The sequence below is a fragment of the Rhamphochromis sp. 'chilingali' genome (genome assembly GCF_963969265.1).
Source record: "Rhamphochromis sp. 'chilingali' genome assembly, chromosome: 8".
NCBI classification, from domain to species: domain Eukaryota; kingdom Metazoa; phylum Chordata; class Actinopteri; order Cichliformes; family Cichlidae; genus Rhamphochromis; species Rhamphochromis sp. 'chilingali'.
The window spans coordinates 39,295,778-39,310,236 of NC_137935.1; the positions used below are offsets into that span (position 1 = coordinate 39,295,778).

General features: G+C 43.5%; 1 protein-coding gene across 2 annotated transcripts; it reads left to right on the top strand.

Moving 5' to 3' along the window:
* The first annotated feature begins 325 nt into the window (after positions 1-325).
* Positions 326-11,111, top strand: LOC308401504 (aldehyde dehydrogenase, dimeric NADP-preferring-like). Of its 2 annotated transcripts, XM_080889737.1 has the most exons (10): positions 326-420; positions 1,422-1,585; positions 1,679-1,910; positions 2,468-2,553; positions 3,414-3,622; positions 8,358-8,475; positions 8,579-8,720; positions 8,800-8,966; positions 9,056-9,155; positions 10,547-11,111. In XM_080889737.1, the coding sequence occupies exons 2-10, from the start codon at positions 1,430-1,432 to the stop codon at positions 10,858-10,860; spliced, it is 1,524 nt and encodes a 507-aa protein (XP_080745863.1). In that variant the 5' UTR covers positions 326-420; positions 1,422-1,429; the 3' UTR covers positions 10,861-11,111. The 2 variants fall into 2 exon arrangements, with proteins under 2 accessions (XP_080745863.1, XP_080745862.1); XM_080889736.1 differs by having other exon boundaries at positions 1,422-1,910.
* The last annotated feature ends 3,348 nt before the right edge of the window (positions 11,112-14,459 follow it).

Consider the following 14,459-nt stretch of genomic DNA (forward strand, 5'->3'; position numbering starts at 1 on the left):
TTAGAGGTAAGCCAGCAAGATGCCAGCTCTCCGTGTTAATGTCTGTTCTGCCTGCTGTTGAACATCAATAAAAAGTTCATAGTCAGAGATTTGCTGAAATTGCTCTTTCTGTTTCTTTGCACACCACTTGTCTGTGGTATATCATTAACATCACCCCAAGGCTGTAATAGATTGCCTGACTGAATGACTGCTATTAAGATGAGCCAAGCTGAAGTGGGGTGTGCACATGCGCACGACGCTATCGGTCTCAGTGAACTCGGACACGGTAACCAATCTACCCCGGTAAACTGATCCCAGAGCAGCGTGACCGATGAACACAGGACAACGCTGGGTGAGGGAGGGATCCCGCAGCGCGTCCGTGAGATCACACGAGTGACGGACTGCAGCTTATATCCGAGGAACAATTGCACCTGAGCTTCGGTAAGTTTCAGACTTTGACAGTGGGCGCCATGGTGAATTATCGGTGATCAATAACGCGATTGATTAATTGTAAAATGACGAGCTGTGCGGCATTTAGCGGACAGAATCAGTTTTCTGTAGTGATGTGAGCTGTTCGTCCGGTCCGCGAACACCAGCGGAGCGCTTCATTTTTATTTACTCATCTTTCAGGGAGTTTGCGTCAGTCAGCAAGCAACATACAGCCAGGTATTTTTCTCAGCGTGCAACAATTAAGACTTTATCACAGCACAGTTATTATCAGCTATGCAAACATGTGACAGTCTCAATAAAACACATGCATCATACAGGATACATGTTCTATTTGACTTCGTTTTGTCACGTACGTGTATTTTTAAATTTAGTGTGTCTATTTCTTCTAAAGTTCTTTATTTTAGGGAACTAAAGTATATTTTACGTTTCTTATTCCACTTTGTCACTGACATTATGTCAGTTATGACTGTAAGGCATGAAGTGTTCACTGCGTTTCGATGCCGGACACACTAACAGACTGCAAAGTGTCCACAGTAGTAACACGTGGGGCTGAAAATCTACCTTTGCCTGTTTTACGTGGATAAACTTCAGTTCATTTTCTCAGACGTGTCAGTTGTTTATCAAATCATTTGTTGTGTGTGTGTGTGTGCGTGCGTGCGTGTGTGCGTGCGTGCGTGTGTGTGTGTGTGTGTGTGTGTGTGGTGTCTCTTGCTTGTGCGCCTCGAGGCTGCTTTTTATTACTTTGCTGTCTGTCTGTAAAGCCTTTGATAAGATTAAACTCTGTAACCTACAGTCGTCTGTTTTGCTCTTCAAATTGCTGAGAGTAAAACATTAGTTCGGCAGAGCGCACATGCTCACTCTAAGGTAAGCTAGGAGGGCAGACAGGCTTTCCTGGTGACAGCAGAAATGTTTGCAACACCTCTGCTAGAACGACAGCTTATCTGTGAACATTTGAGAGTCCTGTGGACAAACGCTTTTCTGTTCTCATGCAGGTGTGTGTATGGAGAGGCAGGCAGTGCAGCGGGCCAGGGAGGCCTTCCTGAGCGGCAGGACTCGACCTCTAGAGTTCAGACTGCAGCAGCTCCACGCCCTGCAGAGGATGATCGCTGAGAAAGAGACGGAGATAGCCACTGCTCTCAAACAGGACATCAACAGAGTTAGCAGACACGAGAGACTAAGAATAAGATGTGAAATACAATGTGTATATCGGGGCTCGTTTGCTTGCTTAACTGTGTTGGGTTTCCTGCAGAGTCAGTATGACACACCACTCCTGGAGCTGATTGGAATCGAGAACGAGATTAAGCTGGCTATTGAGAAGCTTGGAGAGTGGGCTGCTCCGCGACCGGCAGAAAAGAACCTCCTCACGATATCAGATGAGGTTTATATCCAGCCAGAGCCGCTGGGAGTCGTACTCATCATCGGGGCCTGGAACTACCCCTGGGGCCTTACTCTCATGCCACTTGTTGGCGCCATTGCTGCAGGTAGGGAGACACTCTCTCCACACCTGCGACAGTCACGTACCCCTGATAACAGCAGTCTGAGATGGCTTTGAGAAGGCACGGCCGCAACCCGGTGTCACAGTCACTGTGCTGTTTTCAGTTGTGTGCAGCTGGATTCTGTCATGTTAGACTTTATCAAACCCAAAATGTATTTTGTATTTCTAACAGATCTAACAAGGCAATCACCCACAGTGGGAATGTTTTACTCTACATAACATCCTCTTCTTTTAAATGTAGGTAAAAAAGTCAGCTGAGCTCCATGAAATACAGAAACAATCGATGTAACTGATAAACTGGTCCTAGTCAGAGTCCCAGCTGATCAGCTTGTCTCGGTACCAGACATGTCAGCTGACGGCTCAGAAACGCAGTCTTTGCTCCCTGTCGTTCAACTTTTGCAAAACCGATTCAAAAAATAAAATACTAATGGAAACAGAGTGCATCTGACTGCCTCTCTCTCTGCATTCTCAGCCTCCTACACGCCGGCTTTGCGTCACACGGTGATCTCATCCCGTTCATGGAAAACTGTTCTCTCTTTGCAGGGAACGCAGCTGTGGTGAAGCCATCGGAGCTCAGCGAGTGCTCGTCGCTGCTGCTCCGGGCTTTGCTGCCTCGCTATCTGGACAAGGTCTGAACACCAGGTCTATTGTTCATGCATTAAAGCCTTGAGCCATCATACTACAGTGCTTCAGACATTTAGACCCCAATGACACACAGGATTCAACGTTTGTTGCCATTTCGCTGAATATGCTGCTACAAAACAGGAATTTTTGCACATTAAATGTTTCAGATGATCAAAAAACAAAGTTCAATAGACAAAAATAACCAAAGCAATTACAAAATGCAGTTTTTAAATGATGATTTCATTTATTAAGGAAAAAAGCTCTGCAAACCTGCCCTGCCCTGTGGGAAAGGGTAACTTCGTCCTAAACCTAATAAACCTAATTCCAGTCAAGCGTTTGTGAGGTTCTACTGTTTCATGTCAGCCACGCTGGAGGGTTTTTGAGCACGAACAGTCATCCTGTTGAATCGTGAACTCTGACCTTAGCTGAGGAAAGTAGTCGTTCTGTAGATGCTGTTGTGGGTTCGTGGGTGTCCTCCTGGATGAGTTGCTGATGCAGACGCACAGATGTCAGTGATTTTGTTTCTAATCTGTTTCTTCAGATCATGGTGTGATGTGTTGCTTTTAGCCTACTTTACTTTGTGACTCGAGTTCTGTTTAAGTGATTTATTGATTCTTCAGGTCTGATAATCAGACATGAGTGTGCGAGCCTTTTCCAGTTAATATATAATTTAAAACTGCATTTATTTGGTTTATCACTCTCTAATATTAGAATTTGTTTAATCTGAAACATGTAAGTGTGACCCCCCCTCCCCAGTAGAGATTTTCCCATCACTATATGTTTGGAAACATGACCTATATTACAGTCAGTTACTCTGTGCTTAATGTAAATAACTTATATATCAGTAAATGTGTTTGTTTTGCAGGATCTGTACCCAGTGGTGACAGGTAGTGTGTCAGAGACCCAGGAACTGCTGAGGCTCAGGTTTGACCACATCGTGTTCACGGGCAGCAGCACAGTGGCCAAACTGGTGATGGAAGCTGCAGCTCGTCACCTCACCCCGGTGACCCTGGAGCTGGGAGGGAAGAGCCCCTGCTACATCGACAAGAACTGCAACATCAGGGTCGCCTGCCGGTAATCCACATTTAGCCAAACGAAGTGAATTACAGCTGCTGACACGGGAATTTAAAAGTCTGATAATCAAAGCGGGCACAGAGGCGCTGACTGTGTCTGCAGGTACATATCAGGGTGACTGAAGCTCAGCGCAATAATAGCAGAACTTACAACCTTCTCCAAGCCCCAACAACGTACATTAATACTTCTGTATGTTTCAGTGGATGCTGGTATAGCACATGCACTTTTTAAATCACAACTCAGTAACTATCACTGAAACAGCCACTGTGACCTGGATACAACAAGAAACATGAAAACTCTTGAAAGCTGAATACAGTGGGGCAAAAAAGTATTTAGTCAGCCATCGATTGTGCAAGTTCCCCCACCTAAAATGATGACAGAGGTCAGTAATTTGCACCAGAGGTACACTTCAACTGTGAGAGACAGAATGTGAAAAAAAATCCATGAATCCACATGGTAGGATTTGTAAAGAATTTATTCGTAAATCAGGGTGGAAAATAAGTATTTGGTCACCTCAAACAAGGAAAATCTCTGGCTCTCACAGACCTGTAACGTCTTCTGTAAGAAGCTTTTCTGTCCCCCACCCGTTACCTGTATGAATGGCACCTGTTTGAACTCATCATCTGTATAAAAGACACCTGTCCACAGCCTCAAACAGTCAGACTCCAAACTCCGCCATGGCCAAGACCAAAGAGCTTTCGAAGGACACCAGGAAAAGTATTGTAGACCTGCACCAGACTGGGAAGAGTGAATCTACAATAGGCAAGCAGCTTGGTGTGAAAAAATCAACTGTGGGAGCAATCATCAGAAAATGGAAGACATACAAGACCACTGATAATCTCCCTCGATCTGGGGCTCCACGCAAGATCTCATCCCGTGGGGTCAAAATGATCATGAGAACGGTGAGCAAAGATCCCAGAACCACACGGGGGGACCTGGTGAATGACCTGCAGAGAGCTGGGACCAAAGTAACAAAGGTCACCATCAGTAACACACTACAACGGCAGGGAATCAAATCCCGCAGTGCCAGACGTGTTCCGCTGCTGAAGCCAGTGCATGTCCAGGCCCGTCTGAAGTTTGCCAGAGAGCACATGGATGATACAGCAGAGGATTGGGAGAATGTCATGTGGTCAGATGAAACCAAAGTAGAACTTTTTGGTATAAACTCAACTCGTCGTGTTTGGAGGAAGAAGAATACTGAGTTGCATCCCAAGAACACCATACCTACTGTGAAGCATGGGGGTGGAAACATCATGCTATGGGGCTGTTTTTCTGCCAAGGGCACAGGACGACTGATCCGTGTTAAGGACAGAATGAATGGGGCCATGTATCGTGAGATTTTGAGCCAAAACCTCCTTCCATCAGTGAGAACTTTGAAGATGAAACGAGGCTGGGTCTTCCAACATGACAATGATCCAAAACACACCGCCCGGGCAACAAAGGAGTGGCTCCGTAAGAAGCATTTGAAAGTCCTGGAGTGGCCTAGCCAGTCTCCAGACCTCAACCCCATAGAAAATCTGTGGCGGGAGTTGAAAGTCCGTGTTGCTCGGCGACAGCCCCAAAACATCACTGCTCTCGAGAAGATCTGCATGGAGGAATGGGCCAAAATACCAGCTACTGTGTGTGCAAACCTGGTAAAGACCTATAGTAAACGTTTGACCTCTGTTATTGCCAACAAAGGTTATGTTACAAAGTATTGAGTTTGTTGGGTCTAAACTCAGACCCCGCTGTATCCAGGACTTATTCCCATGAAAGAAAAACAAGGCAACAGTGTTCGATCGATTTCTTGCGCAAGGGAGGCCTCTCATCTGTGACCAGCACGTCGAAATGACCACAATGGTGGCCTCCTCTCACCGCCTTTTTATTGACAAACTTCAAACAATAGTTTACAAAACACCTCCCCTTGCAACCCCCTTTGGTTACATAGACAAGGACTGTATGTAAATGTGTGTGTGTGTGTGTGTGTGTTTGTTTGTTCCTGCTGATCAAAGGGTCATAAAACCTAAAAGCAGGAACAACATCCTTGGTCATAAAGAGGGTAGTCTCCCCCACACCCAATGTATGGTTTACCATAGATAACACAGTCAAACCATACAAAGGGTGGGAAGTTCTACCAAACATCAAACAGACCTTCAAAAGGATGTTCCTGTGATAAAACACTTCAACCTTGCACCCAGAACCTCGAGAATCTGGGGATGGGAGGAAAGAAAGAATTCCTTTCACAGAGTTAAAAACAATAGACAAATGGTAAATATAAAAATGACAAATGTTTAACTATTTACTCTAACAGAGTTGTATTTTTGTTATTGACCAAATACTTATTTTCCACCCTGATTTACGAATAAATTCTTTACAAATCCTACCATGTGGATTCATGGATTTTTTTCTGTCTCTCACAGTTGAAGTGTACCTCTGGTGCAAATTACTGACCTCTGTCATCATTTTAAGTGGGGGAACTTGCACAATCGGTGGCTGACTAAATACTTTTTTGCCCCACTGTATATTAAAATGTTGGTTAAGAAATTCCTGAGTATAAAAATTCACATGGACATTTTGACTAACGTGACAAACATTGTTTGGTTTCAGTTCATAAATGTTAGGCCTTGATGTTTTATTGAGTAAATGAACTTAAACATACATTTGGTTTGGTTGCAGTTAAACAGAGCTTAGTTTGAGTCCTTTTCCTGTGCTTCAATTACAAGGACTCAAAAAGCTGGAAAATACAGGTCCTTAAACGCAGCACACTTTGACCCACTCTTCTGGAACTCCTGGGACTGAATTAAACTCCAACTCTGTCATTTAGTTAAATATGTCAAGCCTACTGTACAAAAAACAACAAACTCTTTATTGTAAGGACCGAAATAGAAAAGATCAAACTCACAGAAATGTCATGAACCATTCGATGTTACCAGAATCTGTTACATTCCCCTAAAAGGGTCCAGGAAAAGTAACAAAAGTGTGCGGGTCAGAAAAAGGAGACAGGGCGGCAAAAGGGGTTAAATTCGAGAGTTTTATTAAAGTTTCTACTAATAACTCAACTAACAGAGACGGACAAGCCGCTAGTGATGGTCCGCTTGAAGCTGACGCTCCGGTGCGTGCGTCAAAAAAATCAACACACTGCTTCAGAAGCTCTGCGTTGAAGCTTGATTCGTTTGGCCAGAGTCACGTGATCGGTGACGTCCGAAGCTTCAGTTAGAGCCTAACTGCTTCGGTGTCTGATTCAATGGTTTAAAAGGAAGTGAATCATTCGTGGGATTTGTGGAGTGTTTGATGGTGACAGCGAACCACTGATCATTCCACTGAGAGATTTGGAGCCAGCGAGGAATAAAGGAGGTTCTGTTGTGTGGGAGGATTTTGAGTTGATTTTTGTCGATCCGGTGGGTTTTCCAGCTTTGTGTTCTGGCCGTTTGCTTTTGTTTTGTGCGTGTTTATTATATCTGAAAACGGGAAAAAGGTAAAATGTCAAAAATCTGCTTCCATAATATAAATATCATTAAATAACTTTAGAAAAACTTCCACTTGATTCTTTACATGTAATGTTGTAAAAATATATATTTTATTGTTTAATTAATCTTAAAATGTTAGTCTGCCAAATGTGCAGCAATTGAATTTCTTTATTCTCTTTATCTGATAGTTTGTGGGGCCCAGGTAGACTGTATACCTGCATCTCTACCAGTTTCTCTGTACTCCAGCCTCCTCTGTGCCATGTGAAGGGATTTTCCTTAAGGCAGGAGAAATTATCTCCACAAAAAGGAACAGGTTCAGTCATCGCACAGTGGAACAAATTCTCTTCTTAAATAAAAATGAAAAAGGGTTACCTTAAATGCATCATGTTTTTCATTTGCAAGTTCATAAGCATTTTCCTTTTCCATTTCACAATCAATTCTACCCCCAGGTCAAAAATATGTCTGGGAAATTTCCCTAATATAATATTATTAATAAATACACCCGTCTAGCGATTAATTGCATAAGTGCATGGAGGCAGGACCTCAGAGCAGAAGCATACTCCATAATGTGTTGTACATTATTATATGTATATATTATATGTAACGTGGTATTTTTCAATTATTGTATTTACCAACATCAAGAAGTCACAAGCAAAGAAAGACCACACCATGGTGCATATTTAAACAAGAAGAGTTTACTGGTCAAAACTATTTATTAAACAAATAAAACACATTTTTTAACCACCAAACAATACGCGTTCAAAGCAACACGACGGCGGCCCAATATCAGACAAAACTCCACTCTGTAGAGTGGGCAGTCATAATGAAGCAGTTGGTTTTATTTTGTGGATTCAAGCTGCTCTTCGTATTTTTGGCCACCAGATGTCACCAGAGAGGACTGTGTTGAAAAGCTTCGAGTAATGAACCGTTTTTCAATACAAGCTTCAGAAAGCTTCATTTGGCCATCACTACAAGCCGCTATCACCATTTAAATACCTTTAATTGCTGATGTGAGTCAGCTGTACAAAAGAAAAAGGCGGCACCTAAGGCAGGAGAGACGGTAGGACCCGCCCACACAGGTAACTTCAGGAGGAGGCCCTGCTGGGGCCGCAACAAATCTTTTCTCAGTTAAAAGGAAGTAAATGTCAAAGCAAGAAAAAGGTGTTTTTTTCCTTGTTTTTTTATTTTGGGGGGGATAGCTACACTCTCAATAAAATGAATAAAGGTCCTCTAAGAATGAACCAAAACACGAATATTGTAAAGTTGTTCTCCACCTGGTTTGTTTGCAGTCGTATCACGTGGGGGAAGTTCATCAACTGTGGGCAGACGTGCATCGCTCCAGACTACATTCTGTGTGAGCCGTGCATCCAGGGCCGAGTGGTGGAGTGCATCCGACAAACGCTTCTGGTAAAGCACCCAATAACCAAAGAGAATCACTGCGACATCGCTCATACAGGTGGAGCTGCACGGTGTGAAACCTTACTGAGACTACCTCTCTGCTCCATTCCAGGAGTTTTATGGTGCCGATCCAAAATGCTCACCTGACTACGGGCGAATTGTCAACCAGCGTCACTTCAACAGAATCATGGGGCTGATGGAGGGCTACACTCCTGTGGTGGGTGGACAGAGTGATTCCTCACAGCGCTACATTGGTAATGAAAATGCAGATTGAATCATGCGATGCAGATCCATCTGTGCTCTGTTTGATAAATGTTGATGTTGCACTGAAAGCCCCAACGGTGCTGAAGGACGTGCCGCCCCACTCCAGGCTGATGCAGGAGGAGATCTTCGGCCCCGTGCTGCCCATAGTTACAGTGAGTGACATGGACAATGCCATCACCTTCATCAACGAGAGAGAGAAGCCCCTGGCTCTGTACATCTTCTGCTCTGACAAGAAGGTGAGAAGGAACCATCTTTAAGTAGCTTTTAACGTTAGCAGCGTCCCTCGTGCTCGTCTTACAACGATTTCTTCTCACGTTTCTCACAGGCAATAAAAAAAATGATTGCGGAGACGACGAGCGGTGGCGTGACGGTCAACGACGTCATGATGCACTATACGCTCAACTCCCTCCCGTTCGGTGGCGTAGGTAGGAAGACTTCAAAGTGTGGCTTTGAAGTGGGAAAGCTTCACAAAATGTGACAACTTTAGACAAAAAAACACAACATCAGATGAAACAGTGTCAGCTAAACCATGATGTCAGATGACAGACAAAACTACAAACAATCAAAGATGGATGCAGCTAAACATTGTTTTTAAAAAGAAAGGGAGGCAGAGAAGCGGGTCCGAGTGTGATACCGCTTGCTCATTGGCTAACTTGTTGGTTACTGGACATGCCACGGACAGCCCTCCTATTCTTTGCTGTGTGTGTGTGTGTGTGTGTGTGTGTGTGTGTGTGTGTGTGTGTGTGTGTGTGTGTGTGTGTGTGTGTGTGTGTGTCCTGTCGCCTCCAGGAGCTCAGCTGCCACCCATTCATTCAGCAGTGAGTCAAGCTTGTGAAGAGCTGCTCAGTCAGTGAGCGGGCCAGCACTGAGTCGTGAACTTTTACTGTGTCAAGTCACATTTGTGTTACCTTTAAGCTACTAGTGAGTAGCTGTTATCTGCTGGCAGCAGAAGTGAACCTTTAACTTTAACCCATCTCCGTCTCCTTTCTCAGGATATTTGTGGGTGTTTTTCTTTGAGTCGAGTCCTTTTTAATAAAACTTGCTCCGTTTGGCGTTTTTCTGTGTGTGCTGTGGAGCAGTGAGCAAACATTCATCGACAGCTCCTGCAGATTTGAGAAAACTGTTCCACACATTTATTGGAACTACAGCTGATTCTGAGCTGATGCCTGTTGTGCTTAGTGAGCAAGACTTTCTTCATGAAGCCTGAATAAGAATACATTCAGGAGCTGAGATTACAAACAGTTAAAAGTGTTATATGAAGCAAATTATACTGGACAAGATTGAGATCAAATTTGAGTTCTGGAGAACACTGCCTATTTCGGTAATAGCATCTATCTTCATGTATCTTACTGAAACCTGGACTTCCCATGTGTAAGCTTGCCCTCCAACATTAAATGTGTTATTATTCAGCATCTCTGGCTGGAGGAGACGGCTGTGCTTGCAAGCTGGCTGGACATGTAGAGAGGACTGTCTGTCTGTCTCCGGGCTGTGTTGTAGTCTCCCTCATTTGAGTTAAAAAATGACCCTACAATCACAAACTGACCCACTGTGCAAATCTGTGGGCGAGCAATAAAACTATTCATTCACACTACTAACATCAGCCAGTTCACCTTTTAAACCTTCAGTGATGTATGGGGACACATACACAATATTGGGGATCTTTACATCAGGAGTACATTTGCACTGTGATCACTGATGCAAGAAAAAGTCACTCTCACCCTGTTACAGTCCATGTGTGAGCACATACTGACAGCACAAATCACAAATGAAGCGCTCCTTTTAGAAGACACGACTGACTTGTGTGTCACCCCTCCAGGTCAGAGTGGTATGGGACGCTACCATGGCAAACACACCTTTGAGCAGCTGAGCCACCACAGGGCATGCATGGTCCGGTCACTGGGCATGGAGAGCGTTAACTTGGCCAGGTACCCTCCTCAGAACCGCCAGCGGGCACGCAGGGCTCGGATGGCCCTCACGTCGCCGCTGATTGACATGTCCAAGAGGACCCTGGTGTGGGCCATTCTTGCCACCATCATCGGCCTCGGTCTCCTCATCGCCCTGCTGGTCATCCTGCTCATTGCAGCGGGCCTCAACTGCACCTGCTGGTACTGGAGAGGCTTCTATAACTAGACACACTGTGACCTCGCTATGGAAGATCCTTCCAAAGAAACAAAAGTGCTTTTCACAGATGTTCATGATCAGATGAATCTTGTTTTATTGTTTCATAAAGATGAATAAAACAGTAACCTTTGGCTTGATCTATTATCTCTTTTATGAGCAGTGTGTGACTTGGATTCTATTTTTACAGTCGGTTAACATTCACTTTGTGAGGAAATATTGATGTAATTTGTTGTTTAAAATTAAAAGATGTGTTCTTAAAATGTAATATTCCATTTTTTTTCTTAAACCTTCATTTTATTTTGGCACAAAACTGAGCAAGTCTCCATCCTTTTACACTCTGTTACTATTGTGACCACAAGAGGGCACTATTGAGACAAATTAATTTAATATCTTCTTTTTGTTTTGGCTCTTCCCTTTAAGGGTCACTGCAGTGCCCCATCTGCCTCTGTATTGTCTCATCTTTAGCATCCTCTTCTGTAACCCCAGCTCTCTGCATGACTTCTTACCTTTTCTTTGGTGTTCCTTCTCTCTTCATGCATCCTTGGTTCAGTGTATTCACGATCCCTCTGCACATCTTAGCCTCGTCTCTCTAACTTTGTGTCCAAACCACTCAACCTGAGCTGTCCCTGTGATCTACTCATTTCTCATCTTGTCCATTCAGGACTCCCAAAGACAACCCAGATGTTGACTCTGGAGAGCAACTTTCACTCTTTCCTTCCAGTCTTTTTCTGAGTGATTCTGTCTCCAAACCATACATCATTAAAGCTACTGTGCAAAAGTGTTGCTCTACCCCTCGTTTACATTTTCTAGGAAAATAGGTGTGATTTAAACACGTGCAAACATACATGGAACTGCATCTTGTAAACCTAACTTTTCACTCTTGATGCTGTCCTGTCACAAATCAGCCCTGACACTCGTCTCCACCCACTCCACCCTGCCAGCACTCGCTTCTTCACCAGGATAGTTAACCTCAGGTATTTAAACTCAACTACCTTCAGTATCTCTAGTGCCTGGATGTTCACCTTTCTGCCTGCCTCCTTCTCATTCACTCTCATGCATTTTGTTACTTTGCTCTTCTACTTTGCACCTCTTCAGGCTCTTGTTTACCTGCCTGATCACAATGTCATCTGCAAACATGATCCTATCTCTCAGCCCTTCCACCACCACTGCAAAGAAGAAGCGGCTCAGACCCAATCCCCGATGTATTCCTGCCTCCACTCTAAACCCATCTGTTGTTCCTACCTTTCACCTCACCAGAGCCAACTCGCCCATCGCCGAGACCATTTCTGAAGAGCTTAGGTGAATCTCTTAGGGATCATGTCATGTCCTTGCTGGATTTCTTTCCTGTTTCTTAAGACATGACTACCAGATATGATTCAATGAGAACAGTTGCTCAAGAGCAGTCACAAAAACCCATCTGGCTTTTAAATTTAAACTGAGTTTAAACTCTTCTAGAACGACTGTAATCAACAGAATGCAGAGAGACAACCTCTATGACTTTAAGTCAACATACTGCGTTGAAGACAGAAGTTACAGTAGGGCAGGGTCATACGTTCTTGTAATATTAATTTGGACCACAAGATGGTGCAGCAGGTCAATGTAGCATGCAGTCTCGCTGATACCAAATCACAACAACAGTCTCAAGGCGCTTTATATTGTAAGGTAGACCCTACAATAATAAGCCTGCAGTGCGAGAGTGAAGTGCTCTAATATGGTGATATGGTACTACAAGGTCATTTTGGATTAACTGAAGGCTTTTCAGGGAGTTTTTAGGACTTCCTGATATTAATGAATTACAGTCGTCCAGCCTGGAAGTAATAGAGACAGGATATTTCTAACTTTAGAGATGTTGCACAAATGGAAGAAAGCATTCCTACACATTTGTTTAACATGTGCATTGAAGGACATATCCTGGCTCCAAGTTTCCATACTAAGACAAAAATCAGTATCTTTTACTGACAGTGCTAATATGGGTTCTTTCCTTCTTCTTGGAACGGCCTGTCTGAGGAATTCAGGCTCACACGATCAGTGACCTGATTTAAATCACTTCTAAAAGCTAATTTCACAGACTTGCTATGAAGTGATTCTGTTGCGTGTTGTCTTTGCTAACTTCCTGCCTCCAGTGCTTCATTATTTTCTATATATGTATGTTTTTGTAGCATCCCTGCCAAACAAAATACAAATGCTGAATATGATTAGTTCATTTAAACAGTGAACAGACTGATTCCTCTACAGCACTTTTCTACTATACAAAGCACTTAATACAACATCACACAAGCACTTTTTTCTGGGCTTAAGTGCTTTCTGTCTAACATTCACACACATCCATACTCTGATGGAAGCACTGGAGATCAACTTGGGGTTAGTATCTTACCTAAGCAGACTGGAGTAGCCTAACTAAAGCTGATTCTGATTAGTAGCTGACCTGCTCAACCTCCTGAACTACAGCCACCCACAGGTACAACTTCATAGCTTTAACCTACATGACACGGACTGTTAACAACATATGAGCGCAGAGGTTGTAGTTTACTGAAATCATACGATGTTTCTATACCAGATGGCAGCAGAGATCTTTGAGATGGTAGAGAGCCAGAACTGAGAATGGTGAATAAGTGTTCCATGTGTTCACATTTATAGGCTTTTATTTGGAGTTTTAAAGCTCCACATAAAAGTAATTCCACAAAATGTTCTTGTTAAAATGTCTCTGTAATCCTGAAAAGAGAAGAAAAGTGACTTGGACATGATGTTTGAACTGTCCTTCACATCGTCACACTCGTCTGATGAGTCTTCATGTAAGCAGTGAGAGTATACTGAAAAGCTGAAAGAAGATGAAGATGGTTTTGCCTCTCAGGCTTGACAGGCTCTCTGTTAATATCATGTTGCATGATATTTCACTGCATCCATGGAAAACTTGCAGTGAATGTCTAGTTATACGTAAAAGTACAACAAGAGTTGTAGCACAGCTTGTTTAAGTCATTTAAGCTAGCACCCCATTAGCATTTGGATCCCCCTGCTCCCTCTGCTATGCTCTGCTAAGCTCTTAACTGACAGCTTTATCACCTAATAGGTCTGTGGATACTGAGCCCTTTAGCTCGTGAGCCAGCAAAAAGAAACAGTCGCCCTCTCAGCAGCCTGCCTCACTCACACAGGCAGCCTTCACTTTTTCCTGGAGGCCTCAATAACGTTGCGTAAGCATCGTATAGTGTATATACAGTCATTTATATAGTGGTGTAGAGTCACTCAGAGGAAAGCACTATTTACTTCCTACAGTTTTACCATATTTCAGATCTTTAAAAGCTTCATTCTGGACTTTTAAAGACGAGACAAGCGAAGCTGTCATGTGCGTTTGTAGTTTTGTTTTCCTTCATTAACTACTCGTCACTTTATTTGTGTGTGTGTAGCTGTCAGCAACTTGTATTTTCAGTTCCACTTTGCCTCATTAACTGCTCATCACTTTATCTGTGCTCATTAGTGGCCTTTGTGACTTGAATCAGATTGGCTCTGTCAGCGACCATCCACTGGATTTTAGTCGTTTTTGTCTTCCTTTCTACGGGGATCCTGCCAGATCCTATATTTTAGACTTTTCTTGAGCATTAGAATCATTGTCG

Coding starts and splice junctions, on each gene's coding strand:
- LOC308401504 (XM_080889736.1), top strand. CDS start 1,430: ATGGAGAGGCAGGCAGTGCAGCGGGCCAGGGAGGCCTTCCTGAGCGGC. Junction 1,911..2,467: donor TGTTGGCGCCATTGCTGCAG/GTAGGGAGACAC, acceptor CTCTCTTTGCAG/GGAACGCAGCTGTGGTGAAG. Junction 8,721..8,799: donor TTCCTCACAGCGCTACATTG/GTAATGAAAATG, acceptor TTGCACTGAAAG/CCCCAACGGTGCTGAAGGAC.